Source organism: Ornithorhynchus anatinus, chromosome 10, assembly GCF_004115215.2.
Source record: "Ornithorhynchus anatinus isolate Pmale09 chromosome 10, mOrnAna1.pri.v4, whole genome shotgun sequence".
In the NCBI taxonomy this organism is placed as follows: domain Eukaryota; kingdom Metazoa; phylum Chordata; class Mammalia; order Monotremata; family Ornithorhynchidae; genus Ornithorhynchus; species Ornithorhynchus anatinus.
The window spans coordinates 48,790,598-48,811,365 of NC_041737.1; the positions used below are offsets into that span (position 1 = coordinate 48,790,598).

General features: G+C 43.2%; 1 protein-coding gene and 1 non-coding gene across 4 annotated transcripts in view; one reads left to right on the forward strand and one right to left on the reverse strand.

Moving 5' to 3' along the window:
• The window catches only part of CHCHD3 (coiled-coil-helix-coiled-coil-helix domain containing 3), a 203,986-nt gene that overhangs the window by 31,467 nt on the left and 151,751 nt on the right, over positions 1–20,768 (reverse strand). For all 3 annotated transcript variants that reach the window (XM_029073345.2, XM_007671037.4, XM_029073347.2), the window contains one exon: positions 16,484–16,554. In XM_029073345.2, coding sequence (XP_028929178.1) covers positions 16,484–16,554 — 71 coding nt within the window. The remainder of the gene's footprint in view (positions 1–16,483; positions 16,555–20,768) is intronic.
• LOC114814862 lies at positions 19,498–19,636 on the forward strand. Its single transcript, XR_003762658.1, has one exon. It is a non-coding gene; the product is annotated as a small nucleolar RNA SNORA7 (small nucleolar RNA).

Consider the following 20,768-nt stretch of genomic DNA (forward strand, 5'->3'; position numbering starts at 1 on the left):
GGAAGTGAGGGAAAGAGGACAGAAGGTGAGCAGCGTGGTCTAGGGGAAAGAGTACGGGCCTGGGTTCTAATCCCTGCTCTGCCATTTGTCTGCTGTGTGACCATGGGCAAGTCACTTGACTTCTCCACGCCTTGGTTTTCTCACATGTAAAATGGGGATTCAGTACCTTATCCCTCCCACTTAGAATGTGGGACAGGCTTTAATCCCAGCTCTGCCACTTGTCATTCATCCATTTATTTGGCCATCTTATTGAGTCCTTACTACGTACAGAGCACGGTACTATGCGCCTGGGAAAGTACGATACAACAACAGATACATTCCCAACCCACAACGATCTTAGAGTCTGGAGTCTGGGGGTGTGGGTGGAGAAGGACATTAATATATAAAAATTACAGATACGTACATCAGTGCTGTGGGGCTGGGAGGGGGGGACGAACAAAGGGAGCAAGTCAGGGTGACGCAGAAGGGAGTGGGAGAAGAGGAAGGGGGGGGCTTCATCAGGAAAGGCCTCTTGGAGGAGATGTGCTTTGATTTAGGCTTTGAAGGGTGGGGAGAGTAACTGTCTGTCAGATTTAGGGAGGGGGGTGTTCCAGGCCAGAGGCAGACGTGGGCAACGGGTCAGCAGGGAGATAGGCGAGTTGAGGCAAAGTGCGAAGGGTAGCATTAGAGGAGCAAAGTGTGTGGGCTGGGTTGTAGACGGAGGTAGGTGAGATAGAAGGGGGCAAGTTGATTGAGTGCTTTAAAGCCAGTGGTGAGGAGTTTTTGTTTGATGCGGACATGGATGGGCAACCACTGTGTACCTTGGGCAAATCACCTGAGGCACACAGAAAGCACTTAAAAATGCTGCAAGTTATTCTCTCTTTCTCTACTCTTGTGGACACCAGCTACAGTGATGTTTCTCTCTCTCTTTGACTCCTCCTTTTCTCTATCTTTTTATTTCCCTTCCTCTCTGAATCTGGCTCTCTTTCCCCACTTCGACAGGCTCACTCTGCTTTTAGCTCCCGAAACTCATCACTTTACCCAAGAATAAGCCGCGATTATGCTTGTCTGCTTAACTTACTGATTTCATGATAACCAGGTCGTTTATAAAAAAGAGATAGACTGATTTTGAGCTACTTACAGTTGTGTAGTGCAAGGCCTGAAGATGTTATTATTTTGGAGTCGGGTGTGTCCATCCGCACACACCCACACAACCCTCCCCATCCACGCAAGGGGACAGAGAAAAGCTCACAATTCGCACGTTCTCGCTGGTGTTTAGTCCCAGAAAACACTCAGGGAGTGGAAAGCAGCAGTGACCAGGGAAATGATCAGTAGTTGTATTACTGATATTTTGCAGCCCTTGCCTTGAGGAGTTTTCACTCTAGTCTAGTAATAGTAATGGTATTTATTAAGTGCTCATAATGTGCCGAGCGCCCTGCCGTGTCCTGGGTTAAGACAAGATAACCAGAGCAGACCACTTCTGTTCTTCATGGGCTCACAAAATGAGCAGGGGGAGGCAGAGACCGAACAATAAAAATGATTTACTACAAGCAATGAATTTCAAACGAAACAGAACGAGAGTACAGTTCTCACCCGCCTCGCTACTCAACGAGTCAATCAGTGGTCATTACTGAGTGCTTACTGTGTGCCGAGCTCAGTTCTAAGCGCTTGAAAGAGGACGGTAATGATCATGACGGTATTTGTTAAGCGCTTACTACATGTCGAGCACTGTTGCAAGCACTGGGAAAGGTACAAGCTAATCAGGTTGGACACAGTCCCTTCCTGTCCCACATGGGGCTCACAGTCTTGATCCCCATTTTACAGACAAGGTAGCTGAGGCACAGAGAAGTGAATTGCACAAGGCCACTCAGCGGACAAATGGCGGAGCTCCCAGGCCCATCCTGCTTCCCAATTAGAGCTGATCTGGACTGATGGTTTCAAACTGCAGCAGCCCCTCCCCCTCTCCCACCCAAAGGTGTTCTGAATATTATTGATGGAGGTGGGTAGAAGCTTGGAGGTGACCCCCAGGCAACAGGCTCAGTCCCCGTCGGTCCCCCACATCCCAGTGACGGGTGGCCTTGGGTGTTGCCCAATCTAACAGCAAAGAAAGTAGGCACCCACTGAGGAAAACACGATTAAGAGCCAGAGATGGTATGACCGGGAAGGTGGGGAGATTAATCGAAGAGGGCCTCCTGGAGGAGGTGGGCCTTACAGGAAGGCTTCGACGTTGGAAGGGGTGGTAGGTGGTGATGATCTGGCAAAACCGAAGGAACGAGGAGCACCATGCAGTGGGGAAAAGCGTGAATAATAGGCGAGAGGCGGGAGGGGTTAGCGTGAGAAGCGCTTAGGAGGTTTCCTTGGGGGAAGCAAAGAGCACGCGCTGTGGTGTCGTGAGAGAAGAGAGCAGATTGGGGAGAGGGAACCTGCTGGTGGAGAGCCAGTTACTAAGCAGGGTGCCAGGCAGTTGACATTTTCTTCTACTAGGCTCAGTGACGTCATTCCTTGAGCAATCTTCCTGGGCTACTTGGACAGCACCTGCCCAGCCTGCCTCTCCTAGACCCCTTCTTGGACAGTGAGCCAGAGAGAGAGAGAGACGTTTTAACGATACGCTGGGCAGTCAGATGCAACATTAATAAAAATGGATAGGCCTTTCTGGAAACCTCAACCGGAAGCACGGCCCTCAAGGTCTCTTCAAAGATCCAGCCTTAATGCCGGTCGCCAACTACTTAATGCAGCAGCCACTGTAAGAGTGGGTGTGTCCCACACTCAAAGGACATATTTTTCTATTTGGCTTAAGTGAGAGAGAAAGGTGAATACCTGTAGACATTTCTGTTTTCAAGTTAGGTGCCGACATCCACTTCTCCATGCTTCCCTTCCCAGAAGCTCGTCTCCAAAGCGTTCCAAGACCTATGGGTCAACGCTTCTGCCGAAAGACAACGTTTTGCTCTCCGGTCTCTTCCAGAGAAAAGGCAGAAGTTCTGGGGCTAATGTTTCCAAGTCTCCTTGGGAAAATATACATTTTTACATCTGTCATTGCTAGATAACGCTGAACCAATATTTTACCACTCAACAAGAAGAATGACCTCAGAAGAAATCTCTCGAAGAATTGAGCGAAATGGTTTTTGCTAATTTTTAAGAAATACTACCCCATTTGAGTTCAATCCTGTTCAGGAGCAAAACCTACCTTTCAGGCCCTGCACAGCCTGGGCTCTGTTTATAGGAAGCTAAGAGAAGCTCTACTTCACTGATTGCATTACCAAATTCAGCTGGAAGGGGAGGTTATCAAAGTCCATTTAAACAACAGTAACTAGTTATTAGAGTATGGCTAATGAGGAATTGTCTAGGATTTCTGAGTTGTTCTGCAAACTGTAATTTGTTTGGTTGGAAACATCATTAATAAAACATAAACATCCAAATGTCAGATACCCAGAAAAACCACATTTATATATGATTCACTCATAATTAGAGTACAGAGTTTTGGGTGTTAAAAAAAATATAGCTTTCAGGGAATAAAGTCCCATATTTTATTTTTTTTTAACTTGGAAAAATTGGGATTTCATTTTCAAAATTTGGGGCTTTCTTTTATGACTCCATACAACAGTGTTGGCATGACAATTATTTCCTTTGTAATATTCCTCCCTAGAGGTGTTAGCAACTGGCTAAGTGAACATTCAACACCACATCTGCCTTCAACTTAGAAGCAAATCGAAAGGAAGGAAATGAATTACAGTAGGAGATCAAATCGTGACAGCATTTCAATCTTCACGCAAGAGATAAGCAAAAACTGGCTTGGGTGTCAGTGACCCAGAGGAACTCCAAACTGATGGCAGAACGAGGAGACAGAATCACGAGCAATGAGGTCCTGGACGGCGATGAGAACCCAGGTGGGAAAGCAATGTTTATCACATCACACAGGCTGGGCGGACATGTGAGAATGATCGAATCCTTCATGATGAACTGATACGGGTGGATTAAGGAAGCACTAGAAAGGCAGAAGGCAGTAAAACCATAGCGGAGGTGGCTTAGCGCAGGACAGTTGGACGATCGCAGCAAAAGACAGACTATCCCAATGTCTAGCAATGAGAAATAGGGTGACTATCTCGAACCGAGGTTTCGGAAAGCTCCTGACATCAAAAGGGAGAAATGAATATGTCGCCATGTTCAATGGGTAATAAAGGCTAATCCATACGTGTGAATATCATGCAAGGGACAGCTATTAATCAATCATATTTACTAAGCGCTTGCTGTGTGCAGAACACTGTAAGTGCTTAGAGGAGGGTACAATGTAACAGAGTTGGTAGCCACGTTCTCTGCCCACTAGGTGCTTACACACATTCGCTCAATCAATAACACTTACCACCGTGGGCATCGGTAATATCTATCACTTGGCTACCGATGCTATTTATCTCAAGTGGAGCGAACTCCCAAGCCAGAGAATCCACTCAACAAATGGATTTTGCACTAATTCTATTAATGCCCCTCTCCCCCTCTAAACTGTAAGCTTATTGTGGGCAGGGAATGTATCTGTTTAATAAAAATGATGGCATTTGTTAAACGCTCACTGTGTGCAAAGCACTGTTCTAAACACTGGGGGGGATACAAGGTGATCAGGTTGTCCCACGTGGGGCTCACAGTCTTGATCCCCATTTTACAGATGAGGTAACTGAGGCTCAGGGAAGTTAAGTGACTTGCCTAAAGATACACAGATGACAAGCGGTGGAGCCGGGATTAGAACCCATGACCTCTGACTCCCAAGGCGTGCTCTTTCCACTGAGCTATGCTGTTTATTGTTCTGTTCTATTCCCCCAGCCGCTCGGTACAGTGCTTTGCACCCAGTAAGTGCTCAATAAATACGACTGAATGAATGAACGAAGCTCTCAAAGGTTCTAACTTCAAATAACCCAAGACGTGACGGTTTAATACGGGTTTCTCGTCACCCCCAAACTGAGCTCGGGTAGATCCCACGTATGGTTATGTGATCTTCCCTTTTGGCTTTGGCAAAAGCAGCGTGGCTCGGTGGAAAGAGCCCGGGTTTGAGAATCAGAGGTCTAATCCCGGCTTTGCCACGTGTCAGCTGGGTGACTTTGGGCAAGTCACTTCACTTCTCTGGGCCTCAATTACCACATCTGGAAAATGGGGGTTAAGACTGTGAGCCCCACGTGGGACAACCTGATCACCCTGTATCTATCCCCATGCTTAGAACAGTGCTCGGCACACCGAGAGCGCTTGGCAGATGCCATCATCATTGTTATCATCTCCAGAGTTAGATCGACCCCGTTGCGAAGAGAAAAGAACTGGTTAATTACGAGTAGGACCAAATGAGCTGTAATAGAGGTGTTAGGAATGTAAATCAGTGACGCTTGATGCAGAAACAGCAGCATCTGTGCGTGCAGCTTGCAAAGTAATGAGATTGTGATGATGTACTGGCATCCTGCTTTGATCACTTCATCTTGTTCAAGAGCTCTGCTGGGAAAACAAAGGTTAGTGGCACTGACCTCCCTTCCTGCAGCTTGCACATGCACAAATAATAATAGCAGCTGATCAAGGATTGATTTCTTTTCCTCCCCCCCAACCCCACCCCAACACCCTTATTCTGGACTGATGGGTTCATTTTGGGGGGCCCAAGCCAAAATGCCCACACAAGCCCCTACGATACAAACTGTCATGTTTGAACATGTCTGAGGTAATTGGCAATTCATTCTTCACTCTAAAAGCAGAAACAGGTGTACGCTGCTTTAAAAACCCATATCATAAATTGCAGAAGACATCTCTCACACAAGGGTTTTAGTGGAAAGCGCTCCATTGGCGGCGACTAGGAGATTTGTTGTCTTTGACTCTTTGGGTGACTCCTTCTCCAAAAATAAATAGGTATTTGTGTAATCTCAGAGGCACAAGAGAACAAAATGCAAAACAAATGGCAGAGCATCAAAAAAAAATACCGAGCCCTTAGCCTTTCTTGCGTTAATGTAATAATTGGGAAATAGCTGACTTCTCTGTGTGTGGAAAATCTCTTCAAAGCATGTTTAACATATTAAAACTAGAGGTTTCAGTCTTGAAAGGGAGCGTGAAGCCAGATGTATCGCTGCAGAGTATCACTTGCCAGCTTCATCAAGAAAGAGTAGTTTCCATTGGTTGTGGTGGCTGGTGAAACTGCAGCCAAAAGCAAGAAATGTCCTAATGAGCGCATCCATCCATTTTCAAGGAACTTAGTTGATCACCAGTACACACTCAACCCCACCGGCCCCCCCACGAAAACACAAAAGGAACAAGCCAATTTAAACTCAAGCCCCTGAATGAGAAGAGTCGATCATTTGGTTCTGTTCGGAAGCCTACAGAATTACTTGAAGCAGTCTTGTGAGCAAGCTTGGGGTGCGATCAGTATTTTAACACATGAGCATGTGTGCTTTCACTTCAGACATGTAAAGGAACAGCCAAGATGCAAGCCACACAAATCTCAAACACTTTAAATACGAACGACTCCCTGCGTTGGTAATTTTGCTTTAAAATTCTATTACTCCCGGATTCCATTCTCCACTTACAAATACACTCTACAAAAGCACTTTTCAAAAGGAGTTTTCAGAAGCTGAATCAAGCTCTGCCATCTAAAACCACTCAGCTAGGCAGGGTTGTCATCGAATTTATGAAAGTGAGTCTTCTTTCAAGCTTATTTCTAAATAAAACAATTTCCTCCTTCCTCTCCCTACATTCCTATTTAGAAGCCACACGGACACTGAACAATGGCTGTGACTTTGAGGAAAGGAAAGCACGGTTTCCAATGAGAGGTCAAAGAATAGGAGACACCCTAAGAGGGAAAACTACAAGCAATGCTTTTTATGGTGGAAATGAATACAGGGACGATGGATGAATCGCCGCCAAAAGCCCTCCCCTAAATAGATGGAAACCATGACTGTGTATTGAGAAGCCCAAAATACAACACTCAGATCAACCTGAGGATGTCATATTTTTTTGTTGTTGTTGTTCGGGTCCTTAAGGCTGCAGGCTTTCCAAATCTGACAGAAGAAGTGAAAGGAAATTCTGCATTCTGCAAATCCTACTGGACATTTTAGTGCTATGACAGGTTAGTAAGACAATGATTAACTCTAATTGGTCCACCTAAAAGCTACAATAGTCTCTTCCTATAACTGAATGGCATTCAGAAAGGAAAGCAATTCTTTCCTACCTTTGAAAATATCAAAGGAAAATCAAAGAGATTCTTTCCAACCCAATCCTTCACAGCTGAACATCCCACTTAACAGAACCAGCAAAAGCCCAACTCACTGGTACTAGGAGAAAATCACTTTCAGAAAGTGATATCTGAATTTGAGAGGGAGAGAATGAGAGAGGGTGAGTGAGAGAAAGAGAGGGAGAGAGAACCGAATAGCCACTGAGTAGCGGTGAGGACTCAAATTCCAACACAGTCATTTCCCCCAGAAATATTACACGAAGCAAAGATCCAACACTTAATATGATGTGGAACAAGGAGAGAGAACACCCTGGGTTTCCAGGTTCTCTGTCATTCGGGCTGAATCTTCATTTATCTAACTAAAATGTGGGCAATTAATATTTTATATGACTGTGTTGAGTAGACTACATTCTTAATGGATTGTATTGATCAAATGATGAACGTTAAAATGCTTATGTAGCTGCAAGGAAAAGTAGAATGATCTCCTATCTCGCGTAAAACAAATCACAAGATCCAAGGCATAGGGTCACTAACATGACAGGCCAAAACAAGCAGAAACATGATGACACATTTTAGGTGATTATTTAGATGAAATGCAAGACTTATCTTGTGACTGGAAAGCATCTAGAAGAGCATTGTGCTGATCAATGTATACATAAATAGCCCAATTCCCATTTTCCAGGGGCCAATTAGATATGTCATGGAAAGAAAGAAGCAGAAAGAAAATCCTCTTACGCAGAAGTGTGGTTGGCCCCTCAAAACAAATCCAGACCAGAGACTCTTTTTCCTTCTTTCCGTCTCACTCTAGAGTAAACACTTTGCTGCACAACAACCAGAGAGGATGGAATGTGCGAAGCTGGGCCAAGCAAGTGCCAGGAATTGAATAAACTGGGGTATTATGGCAGAGGGGACTCATCCTTCCAGAAATTACTCCCCTTCATTATCTTGCCGACTATGGACAGCAGATCCAAGACATAAAGGATTCATTGGAATAACACGGGACAAGATTGATACTTTAAAGGCAAATTTAAGTTTCCTTTTCTTAGGCAATCTTTTCTAATTTAATTCTCTAGCTGTTACTGTTAAATATTATGAGCATTCTGAAGTGACTCCTAATTTCTTGAGATCCATCTGTAAATTGTATTTATTTAGTATTTACTGTGTGCAGAGCACTGTACTAAGTGCTTGGGAGAGTACAAAAATAACAGATTTGGTTGAGATGATTCCTTTGCGAGAACGTACAGTCAAATTGATTACGCATGAAAGTGTAACAGGCTAACAGTCCCAGAGCCTGGACTCCCCTGCTCATCCTTAGAAAGGAAAGGCAGCACCAAATCTACCTAGGAATGGATATAGAACTCGTCACCTTTCATCTGGCAGTGAAATATCTGCCAGTTAATGCAGAAATGATGTGAAGACGAGTTATGAAGGAAGAGTAGAAAAAGGAGCAAGATGGAAAAGGGGCGGGGACAAGGGGAAAGATGAGAAATGAGGATGGGAGGGAGGAAGCATCTGATGGAGAAGGGAAGGTGTGTGAAAGAGGGTGAAAAGAAGGTGTGATGATGATGATAATTATGGTGACTCCCAGTGGGCACAGCAGATGAGTCTTGGCTCAGAACCAACAACCTGTGTGGAGGAATCGATTACAGTGACTGTGGTTTGAACGACACCACTCACACACCCTAGCAGTCATGTTCTCATTGAGGAGCAAAGGATGGAGAGCAGGGGAGGGAATGGAGAGTACCTTATGAACTCCTGACTTCTGCCAGGTAGAACTCCGGTTATATGGGGTTAAAAAGGGCTGCAGCAGGAAATCTCACCGCCAACCCCTCACATAAATTCTGCCTCTGGCCTGGAACGCCCTCCCTCTTCATATCTGACAATCACTCTTCCCACTTTCAAAGCCTTATTAAAAGCTTATCTCCTCCAAGAAACCTTCCCCGACTAAGCCCTCATTTCCTCTACTCCCACTCCCTTCTGCACTGCCCTTTCCCCTTGTGCCCCCATTTCCATCTTGCTCCTTTTCCTACTCTTCCTTCGTAACTCCTCGTCACATAATTTCTGCATTAAGTGGCAGATACTTCACTGCCAGATGAAGGTACCTTTCCCTAGCCCCACAGCAATTATATACAGATCCATAATTCATTTATTTACATTAATGCCTGTCTCCCTCTCTGGACTGTAGGCTCACTGTGGGCAGGGTATATTTCTACCAACTCTGTCATACTGTACTTCCCCAAGTGCTTTCTACCGTGCTCTGCCACACGAAGTGTTCAATATATATGATCGACTGATGAAAGAGGTGACATATCACACTCCAGTACTAACAAGAAGGTTCTGGGAGGGGGAGGGGGTATCCACAGAGGAAGTAGAAAAGAGCTAATGACTTGGCTCCTCTTCCCTTTTCAAATTCCACAGGAACGGGTACCAAGCTGTCAGCCGAGTGGAAAGGTAGGCCCTGGCCCCCACGGTGAAGGTTGGGACAGAGGATATGTCTCAGTGAAACCAGTTGTTTGCTTACTCCCTTACTCCTTCAAGGGGACAAAACTCCACCGAATGGCCCAGGGCCCCACGACCATTACAATCTAAACGATGCCATACAGAATCAGACCGACGCTCCATCAAGCCCAGGTTTCTGTGTTCAACACTCGCCCCAAAGGACGAACGGAAGAACAATGTAATGGTCGCAGTTCCTGCCTGTAGCCGGCGTAATTACAGATAAACCATCTATCACCCTAAATTTTTTTCCACAAGTAATCCATTACTATATTGAAACAGAAAGTGCCTTGGTCTCTCTCCCATCCCATAGTCTCCTGAGGCCCAAGGGGTTTGTTAAATTATCTGAGGCTCCAACTTTAATTAGAGACAAAGCTCCCCATTTTAGATCAAACCCTACATTCCTAAGGGTGAGAGGGGAACGGGAGGAAGCAGGGCTGAAGATACATAAATAGCTTTGAAACCCTGCTTTATAAAAGACTTCCCCAAATCCTCAAGAAGGTGGGAAGGGGCAGAAAGAGGAGGAGGAGGAGGAGGTATCAACTCTGTTTTATACTTTGCAAGTTTCTACTGCATTTCAGAATGTACCTATATAAGAACTGATAAGGACATCTCAGGCACAGTATGAGAACTCAGATTTCCTGGGCCAGTTCTCTGTTTGATCTGAATCTCTTCCCCAGTTGCTTTATATGAAGGACGTATTTCTGTCATCTCAAAAGGTCTCTGTCCAAAACTCTCTCCTATTTCCAGGGTGAAGTTTTACCACATAAGAGAAAGCAGGGAGGCACTGGGGAGTTCAGAAGCCGGCAAAAATAAGAGAGCTAATCAAAGGACATTTCTAAGGGACCCCAAATGGGATACCATTAGGTTTCCCACAGATGAATGAAAACAAGAAACAAAAGCAGCAAAGGCAGAGGTTGAAATATTTACTTCAGTTCCAATATTACCCCTTCAATTATTGTGTCCGCAGTTGCATAATCGCGACGTAACTGGGCTCTAGCCACCGTAGGGAATAAAAAGTCACCACTGCAGCTGTCGTATTTCCTCCTCACAGCCCTTCAAATTAAAGCAGGGAAAAAGCCCCGAAATGCAGAATTTAATTAGTTAGTAAAAGCCCAAATCCTCGCCCGAAGCCCTGTTCTTCCTGTAATATCGCATTCTTTCCTTCTTGTGTAAACTTTTCATTAAGAAGGAGACATCTTTATAATACAATAATTCTGGTTATAATGTAACTGCTGGTAACATAACTCCTGCATTAGAAAAGGCAACATGTTCAAGTAATGTTGTTTTAATACAATTTGTGTACAGCAGGAACCGACTCAACTTGATCATTTAGGATTTGATCAATGTGAATTAGTGTCTTACAGAGATAAACCATTTGGTCATTTAGAATTTGATCAATAAGAATCTGGGACTTAGCAAGATAAAACATTTATCAGGTACGTTTGGTATATCAGATTCATTCTCGCCATTCTACAGTAGGTTATAAACGGGCTTCAATAAGTGTTACAGACAACATACAGAAAAGCATCAATTCTCAAGCAAAAATACAGGTAGGGCGGTATATAATTTTAATTCTTTTGCTACGGCAAGCCATTCAATACAGCAGCTGAGTTAATGAACCACTGCAAGGGCTGAACTTTGGAACAATTGGAGGAAAAGCAGAGAAGAACTGAATGGTTCTTTCAAACTTCTGAAGTAAATTTCAATTAAAAAGTTTAGGCAGCAAGGTAGGAGATATGAATGAAACCAAGGTAAATTCTAAAGACTCTTAAAACTATTACACAAAGACACTCAGTGCCCATAATGCGATTAGTTCAATTAATCTAATATTTTTAAACTGAAGCTACACCGACAATCAAGTTCCCAGGTGTATGCATTTAACAGAATTGTAAATTTATTAGTTTCACCCAATTTAATTCTTTTACAGGCAATTAAGCAAGATATTTAAACTCTGATGCTCAAAACTGTCTGGGGTTTACACCTTTAAATGCAGGGAAGGTAAAAAAAGGACTTGCTGACAAAAAGGACGTGCTGACATCAATTTAGCATCAGCTTTATGTTTCACTGATTTGTTAATAATAAAAGCATGAAAATGCTCCCTTGCAAAAGAGCATAAAGATATTCGTAGCCAAGCTGCAGCACTAAAAACCGGAGGCAGTTTTAAATGAGTGATTTTCACACTGAGGAAAGCCTTCAATTGTGATACTGTGAAAAATCCATTCTTTAACTTCCAAAGACTGTTTCCTAAATCACATCTATTATTCTGTTCTCTGTTCTCGCTTAAATTTTTCCAGAATAGTTAATTTATTCCAAGAACACCGAAATGAGCCACGCTTCTGCAACCTAGGCGTTTTTAGGTAGACTTCCTCACCTTGCTCTGGGAATCGAGTTAATATGGCCATTTTAAACGCACCATTGATTATCAGTGTTTCCCTGCTTTTTTAATGATAGCCAAAATAATACACAACTGAGAAATAGAGAGATTATGACAAGGGTAAGTCAATTTATTTTTGTATTTTAGATTCAATCAGGCAGTGACAGGGAGGTCCAGGAGACATTGGAGGAGCTTGCCATGGCATAGTATGAAATCTTCCCTAGAGGTCTTTAAAAATAAGCAAGATACCTACCTGTCAGGCTCAGATTATGATACAGCACTGTGTAACGGCAAGGGGTTAGTGACCTGTGAAGGTCCCTTCCATTTCAGAGATTGTTTTTGTAAATTCCTAGGAGTCAGGAACTTTGTATGGACACTCCCGGCCATTTAGGATCACTTCCACTGCCTTAACAGATGAAACTTTCTAAAGGTTGTCCAGAGGGCTTGAAGAGACCGTGTATCTCCGAAAGTGGCTAAACGATGTACAAACTGCAAAGTGCAAATAAGGCATAAGATTTTACGGGACCCCCCTGAGCTCATCTATCTCGCTGCCAACCTCTTGCCCATGTCCTGCCTCTGGCCTGGAATGTCTTCCCTCTTCACACTGGAGAAGCAGCGTGGCTCAGTGGAAAGAGCGCGGGCTTTGGAGTCAGGGTTCATGAGTTCGAATCCCAGCTCTGCCACTTGTCAGCTGTGTGACTGTGGGCAAGTCACTTAACTTCTCTGTGCCTCAGTTCCCTCATCTGTAAAATGGGGATTAAGACTGTGAGCCCCACGTGGGACAACCTGATTCCCCTGTGTCTACCCCAGCGCTTAGAACAGTGCTCGGCACATAGTAAGCGCTTAACAAATACCAACATTATTATTATTATTATTACTGGATAGACGATCATTCGCCCCACCTTCAACACCTTATTAAAAACATCTCCTCCTTCCCCGACTCCTCATTTCCTCTTCTTCTACTCCCTTCTGCCTCGCCCTGGCACTTGCATTTGCCCGCTTTATTCACCCCTCCTTCAGCAGCATTTATGTACATAACCCTAATTTATTTATATTAATATCTGTCTCCTCCTTTAGACTGTAAGCTCATTGTGGAGAGAGAATGTATATCAATTGTTATAGTGTCCTCTCCCAAGCACTTAGTACAGCGCTAGGCACATACTAAGTACTCAATAAATGAATGATTTTCAGATTAGAGACAACATGATATACCACTACTTAAATGATCTCCACAAAATTGGTTGGCTGTCAAGAACTCTGCCTCCCACTTACAAATTTCCTTTTGTAAGAAAGTGAGGTGTAAATAAGTCCAAAAGGGGCTTTAAAAAGTTAACGAACTTCTCAAAGTAATTTTATCCAGAGGAATGATTTATGCCCTGGGAAGAGCTGGTCCATTACTTTGTAGCCCTCACCCTCCCGCGCACACATGAATTATTTGTTGACAGATCAATGACCATTTCAGAGGTAGGATGGTTTGGCTCAATTTTAGCCACTTACAGCTCATTCTGAAATGGGGTCAGAAGGGCCGATTCTTGTGGACACAATAACCCACCCCTTTGAATGGTAGTATTCGGGGGTTTAGGCTGCTTTCTTTAGTTTTTTTTCTTTTCATGATTAACTTAAAAATGCCTCCCTTTGAAAAGTGTGAACTCTGCATGGCCTAAAGTTTAAGAACACATTTTTCATTGCAGCTGAGAGTGCTATATGGTATTTTGAGTTACTGGCGGGTACCGCTGAGGTGTGCTTGGCTATACCTGGCTCATAGATTTCTGGCACAATAACATGGTCTAATACCCAAGGGTTCTTGCTGACCACCTCTCATCTGGGGATTATTCCATCATATATGGCTCACTGGCATAACAGCCTATAATAACTCTGAGGAACTGGAGTTGGAGTTAATGTTTAAGGACCTTTCGGGGGCCAATTTAATCCACAAATCTTTAAAATAATAGCTATTGGCCATTACAGTGAGACACATCAATGTGGCTGTGATGTGTAATCACTTACACTCTACACATCACTCAGATTTCTTTTTCCCTACAGTGTATTCACGTCCATGTTGTCACAAAGAAAATACACAGCTCATTTGTCCTCTCCCCTTCCTAGGCAATTCTGTCTCCCGGGAGCAAAACCCTTAGGAGTTGGACCATTCCCATCGAGCAAAAGAAAGAATATTCTTCTCAAACCTTTAGGATTGCTGCTTTGGAAGACCTGTCTTATAATGATGCCAGGTATATTGTGAGCCAGACCTTCCATTTAGATACGGAGTTTTAGACAGTGATTGTTGGTCAACAGAAAGCTGTACTCCATTTAAGGCCATAAATGGGATATGGAATGAAAGTAGCCAAATGAAAGCCACAAATTCAGCCTGCCTATTTTCTGGGACTTTTTTATGCTTAAAAGGCAACGAGCAAGCAGGTTCCAAATCAAGACAATTTTCATCTACAATAAATGGGCTCTTTTTGTTCACATAATAGATGTGTGGGGGGAATTCAGATTCTCATGTTTCATTTAATTATCAAGGGGAACGGCAGTAGTTTTCCACCATATTCAACTTTATAACAACATTGTTAATCTAGTCAGTACTTGCATTTAAAAGCTAGATATGGATATGGAAGTGCTGGTGCCCGTTGGTATAATAAACAGTCAATTAAATGTATGGAAGTAAAGGTTTTTTATGGTATCTGTTAAGCACTTCCCATGTGCCAAGCACTGTACTAAGTGCTGGGTAAATACAAGATAATGGAGTTGGACCCAGTCCCTATCTTAAATAGAGTTTACAATTAAAGTCGCTAGAAGGAGGATTTAGTTCTCATTTTACTGAAGAGATAACTGATGTGCAGAAAGGTTAAATTACTTGCCGAAGGTCACATGGTAGGCAAGTGGTGGAGTCGGTATTAAAACACAGGTCCTCCCAGGCCTATGCTCTTTCCGGTAGGCCATACTGCTACTCATATTTGCTTTTACTGAATGGAGAGTTATGTGAAGTCTCTAGCACCGAACTGGATTATTTCTAGTATCACATTACTATACGAAAATTGGTATTGAAAATGCATCTCCTGCTTTGGCATTATTGCTTATAATAAGCGGTTCCCAATATTTTCTGCAAAGAGAAACTGAATTTTTCTTTAGCTTTTTTTAACGTCCATGTGGTTTATCCACATCAAGGGCAGAAAGCCTATAGTTTCCCTATAAACAGGGCTTCTTTCAGTGACTTGCAATAAACCTAACCAGGGCTGTCTTTTTACTATTTGCACTGGCTTACATTTTATTTACACCATACACCATTCTTATATCATCACTAAAGGTTTTAATGATTTGTACTAGCTTACATGCTTTGTTTAGAACCTAAAATGATCCACAAAGAGTAAGAGGCTGAGGATATGGAAATCATATCATTACAGTGTAAAAGACTGCAAGCAGAGTGAGGTGGGATCACATTCGACTCAGTGATGTTCACTGAAAGTTCGCATGTGCAATAAAACAAATTCCCTGGCAGCCAGGTAAGAAGGATACCGGAAGTGGCAGGTCAAATGACGGCCAGTCAGGAGATGTGTGGTTATAAAAAGTGAATTTCCTCTATGGGACCCATATATCTACACAATCTTTAACCAGCAACAAAATCCTTTCTGAGAAAAATTATTTTCTATAATCAACCAGCTGAAGAATCTACACATAAACACAATAAATTATTCCGGGTGCATAAAAATAGTCCTGCTTTACATTTAAAATTGTGGAAACAGTGATTTCCCTTTAATGCTTGTTATCAATTTTAATCATTTTATCAAACACTCAAAAACACACGTGGGAGGGAGGTTAAATCCAACAAAACTGTCCCAATGCCGTTTTGACTGTTTTGCTCACTAATCTGCTGTTTCTCAAGGGCCTGGAGAAAGAAACAGGTAACACAATAAATCCATTCATATTCTTACGGAAAATAGGAATGGTTTCTTTTTATGTAACAGGAGCGCTGGCAGAAAGGAAGAAGTTCAGGGTTACTGCTCAGAGTCATGTGGGTTTTGTCAATTACAAAATATTTGCTTCTGCATTCTGAGGACAGAGATGCCTTCAGAAAGTCTAAACATGACACACATGTGGAAGGTCAACTCCAGAATTTAGACCTCTCCCCATTGTTTTGGCTAACACCTTTCTCCGAGGGGAAGAATTTTTCTCACGTTATCTCACCTTCCTCACCCAGGATCCTAAATAAAACTTATATTGACATTGCTTTCAATTTCCCTGCAGCTCATGAAACAGATTAGACTGGCTTGGCAACAAGCTTTCATCAAACATTTTCTTCTTTCACTCGAATTCTATTTCTACCACCGACATATCTTATCCACTCCAGAGGGCCGGATCACAAGAGAATTCTCTCCCACAGTTTAATATGAACTGAGCAATAGTTCATTTCTTCAAAAACAGTAAATAAAATGAAAAAACAATCTTACTTGAACTTCGACTCGACTTCATCAGCAGCTTTCTTGTATTGCTCTGTGGTGACTTTGTAGAACTCGGCACTCTAGAAAGACAGATACTGACAGTGAAGTTTTGCAACACAAATATATGGAGAGAGTATTCATTTCAGTAACTACTTATGGATTCAATGTTTTCCTTACTGAAAGTAAAATTTTAAAAATTCTAAATGATGAAAATCCACCTGCACAGGTTTTAATTCTAGGCTATATTTTATTCCCACAAAAACAGTAGAACTATAAATATCGTATGAATTCAGAGTAAAGGAGGTGGCAAATTCCATATAGGTGGGAGCGTGTCTATTGTGATGTACTCTCCCAAGTGCTCTACTTCAGTGCCCAACATGTCCTTTACATGAAAGGGCAATGGAAGGAAACAGGTAGTGAAATTTCTGGATTAATGGGTCCAAATTAATGAGGTTGTACTATACTTCATCCTTGATACGATTTTTCAAGTCAGTCTCACTATTTCCTCTAGATTACACCTTTTTAGGAAGCAGACGTCCACTGTTTATTTGAGATCTCTGATTAGAATTCACACAAACTGCAAATTTCCTTGTTAACCCATCAATACTCCTGCTTGTCCACAAAAATAGCACTTTTCCTATATGTATGAGGGGAGAACAAAGAGATGTTTATTCTTCAAGTTAGTTCACAAGTCTCTCTGAAACAGGGGCGATATTGCCTGAACCACTAATAAAGCCAATAGGTGCACTTTTATCTGACAAATGACCCATACTGTCATTCAATGAAGTCTAAAGGGACAAGCACTTAACTAGCTGAGCTCCAATCCTGATTAAGAATGTCTTCATGGTCACTAGTATTAGCCTTTCAACAATACTAGGGATATACATGGGAAGGCCTCTACTTCAATCTAATCCTCCTAGACCTCTCAGCTGCCTTCGACATTGTCTACCACCCCCTTCTCCTGGAAGCGTTATCCAACCTTAGCTTCGCTGACACTGTCCTCTCCTGTTCTCTTATCTCCCTGGTTGCTCATTCTTAGTCTCCTTTGCGGGCTCCTCCTCTGTCTCTCACCCCTTAACTGTGGGGGTCTTTCAAGTTTCACTTCTGGGTTCCCTTCTATTCTCTATCTATACCCATTCCCTTGGAGAACCCATTCACTCCCACAGCTTCAAGTACTACCTTTATGTGGATGACACTCAAATCTATATCTCCGGCCAGAATCTCTCTCCCTTTCTGCTGTCTGGCATCTCCTCCTGCCTTCGGGTCATCTCTACTTGGATGTCCTCCCATCCCCTCAAGCTTAACATGTCCAAAACAGAACTCATCATCTTCCCACCCAAACCCTGTCCTTGCCCCTTGACTTTCTCATCGCTAAAGACAGCACCACCATCCTTCCTGTCTCACAAGCCTGTAACCTTGGCGTTACCCTTGACTTCTCTCTCATATTCAACCCATCACTAAACCCTGTCGGTCCCACCTTTACAACATCACTAAATTCCACCCTTCCCTCTTCATCCATACTGCTTCCATGTTAATACAATCACTCATCCTATCCCACCTGGATTACTGCATCAGCCTCCTGCTGACCTTCCAGCCTCCTGTCTCTCCCCACTTCAGTTCAGACTTCACTCTGCTGCCCAGATCATTTTTCTACAAAAATTTTCCCCACTCCTCAAGAAGCTCGGTAGTTACCCATCCACCTCCACATCAAACAAAAACTCCCCACCACCGGCTTTAAAGCATTCAGTCACTTGTCCCTTCCTACCGCACCTCGCTACTCTCCCACTACAACCCAGCTCGCACACTCCGCTTCCTCTAATGCTAACTTCTTTACTGTACAACTCGATCTCGTTTATCTCGCCGCCGACCCCTTACCCTCGTCCACCCTCTGGCCTGGAACTCCCTCCCTCCTCAAATCCAACAGACAAGTACAATCCCCTGCCCTGTCCCCAACCCAAAGCCTTACTGAAGGTACATCTCCTCCAAGGGGCCTTCCCTAAGCCCTCCTTTCCTCTTCTCCCACTCTCTTCTGAGTCACCCTGACTTGCTCTTTGTTCTTCCCTCCTCCGAGCCCTACGTACCCAATTATGTACATATCTGTCATTTTTTTTATATAAAGTCTGTCTCCCCTTCTAGACTGTAAGCTCCCTGTGGGCATGAAATATGTCTGTTTATTGTTATGCTGTACTCCCCCAGATGCTTAATACAGTACACAGTACGCAGTGCACACTGTGCACACAGTAAACGTGCAATAAATATGACTGAATGAAAGATGGATCAAATGGAGCATTAAGCCTAGGGTTTTTAAGAATAGGAAAGGCTCCCTTCTCTTGGAGACAGCTGACAACTTGTAAAGGGTGGTACCAGTCAATCACTAGCATTTAACCAAGCGCTTAGTTCAGTGCTCTGCACACAGTAAACGCTCAATACGATCGAGTACTCAGTCCAATAGGAAGTACTGATTGATACTGAGTACCTACTGTGCGCCTGGGAGAATACAACAGAGAAGACATAGTCCCCATCTTTTACAGGTTGAGGCATGTTTAGTCTAGCTTCACTCCCCTTCCCTCCCTACACAATTGGGCAGTGAGCTGGAATACTGATCTGACAGAGAAACAGGAGCCGTACGTGCAGAGGTAGAAACAGACTCGCAAAAGTCTGTGTGCATGTGGTACCAAACTTTATGTGGTTATACAGATCCAACTGGCAGCCCCTCTATAATTCCTAAGGAGTTAGCTGAGTCACAGTGGTTCATTCATTCAATCGTTCAGTGGTACTGAGGGCTTACACTGTGCAAAGCATTGTATTAAGTGCTTGGGAGAGTACAATATAACAATAAGACAGACACATTCCCTGGCCACAAGATTCCAGTCTAGAGGGGGAGTCAGACTTTGATACAAATAAATTACAGATATATATAGGATAGGAAGCTGTGCAACTAGCACATCTTGGAGGTCCCCAATGAGGGCTAATATTTGTTGAATTACCTTGCTCTACATGCAACAATACCAAGAACAAAGGTTCACCTCTGAGGATGGGCACCTGGAGAGTTTCCAGTAGTCTACCAGTCTCGACTATGGGAGGGAGAGTCAAGCAGAGGCCTACTCATTCCGTTCCTAGCTCAGGCAGTGGCTAGCGAGTGGAAGGCAATCTGCTACAAGTCAAAACTCCCCGTGCCGGGCAGCGAGGTCACGGGAGAGAGTCTAGCGCGGAGACTCAAGTTGACTGTGCGGAAGGAGGGAATGATATACCGCTTCTGCATTTTTACCAAGAAAAGTTTACGGTTACACTACAAGAACGATTGCAGACGGAGGTGGGGTGTTCTGAGAGAGAGGTGTCCATGGCGTCGCTACGGGTCAGACACGACTCGACAGTGTAAGACAACAACAACAAGAACAAAGGTGGATCACTCCATGCAAGGCTATCACCTTCCCCATCATGATACGGCCCCAATCATTCACTGGTGGTGTGTAGGAATTGAGGTTTCACATGTGCGACTAGGGGTGGTTTGTTTTTCAATAAATCATTGTTGGCCAGTAAGAAAATGAAAATGAAATCCTCTTCACACCAGTGACCCCTTTGCATTTAGCAATCTGGGTTGTCCAATGACAGTCACATCCAGGTTTCTTAGATGCAGATAAAATCAATAGGCATGTGATTAGACAGCCGACTGAGTACGGTGTGAGGCATGGACAGGTCACCATTTGAGATGATGAATGGCCCTCTATCAACCCACAGTCCCCAACAATGCTAACATTTACTATAATCTTATTTGGGCTGCGATTTATCTTTCTTGAACCTGATCAATAAAGATGAACAGAACAGTTGTAAGGATCGATTGTAATTTTTTATCATTTTCAAGCATGAAGGTGCATTTTTGACACAAAGACAATATTCCAAGTGTACTTCTTTTTACATTTTTTAAAAATTGTCATTTGAGTGATCAACTGAACTGTTCTATATGCTGAAAGGTTTTAATGCAACTGGAGAGTCCCACTATCAAAAATCCATTTGTCTTCTAAGATAGAGTCTATCTTGTCTTCATGTTCTCCATTCGATTTTATTTGCAAGACTTCCTCTTTGGCAAAATGTTAAAAAAAAAATTCACTCAGCAAAAGGGAAGGGGAGTGGGAGAATGACCATTTACTAATCAGAATAACACTAATTAGAGACTATTCAGATGTCTTTACTGCACTGTCAATTAGACATTACATTACTCTACCTCCATTAATGTCCTTCCTAGCAGAGCAATAGTTTCCTGAATAACATTTTCTCTCTCCTTTTAAGTGGTGAT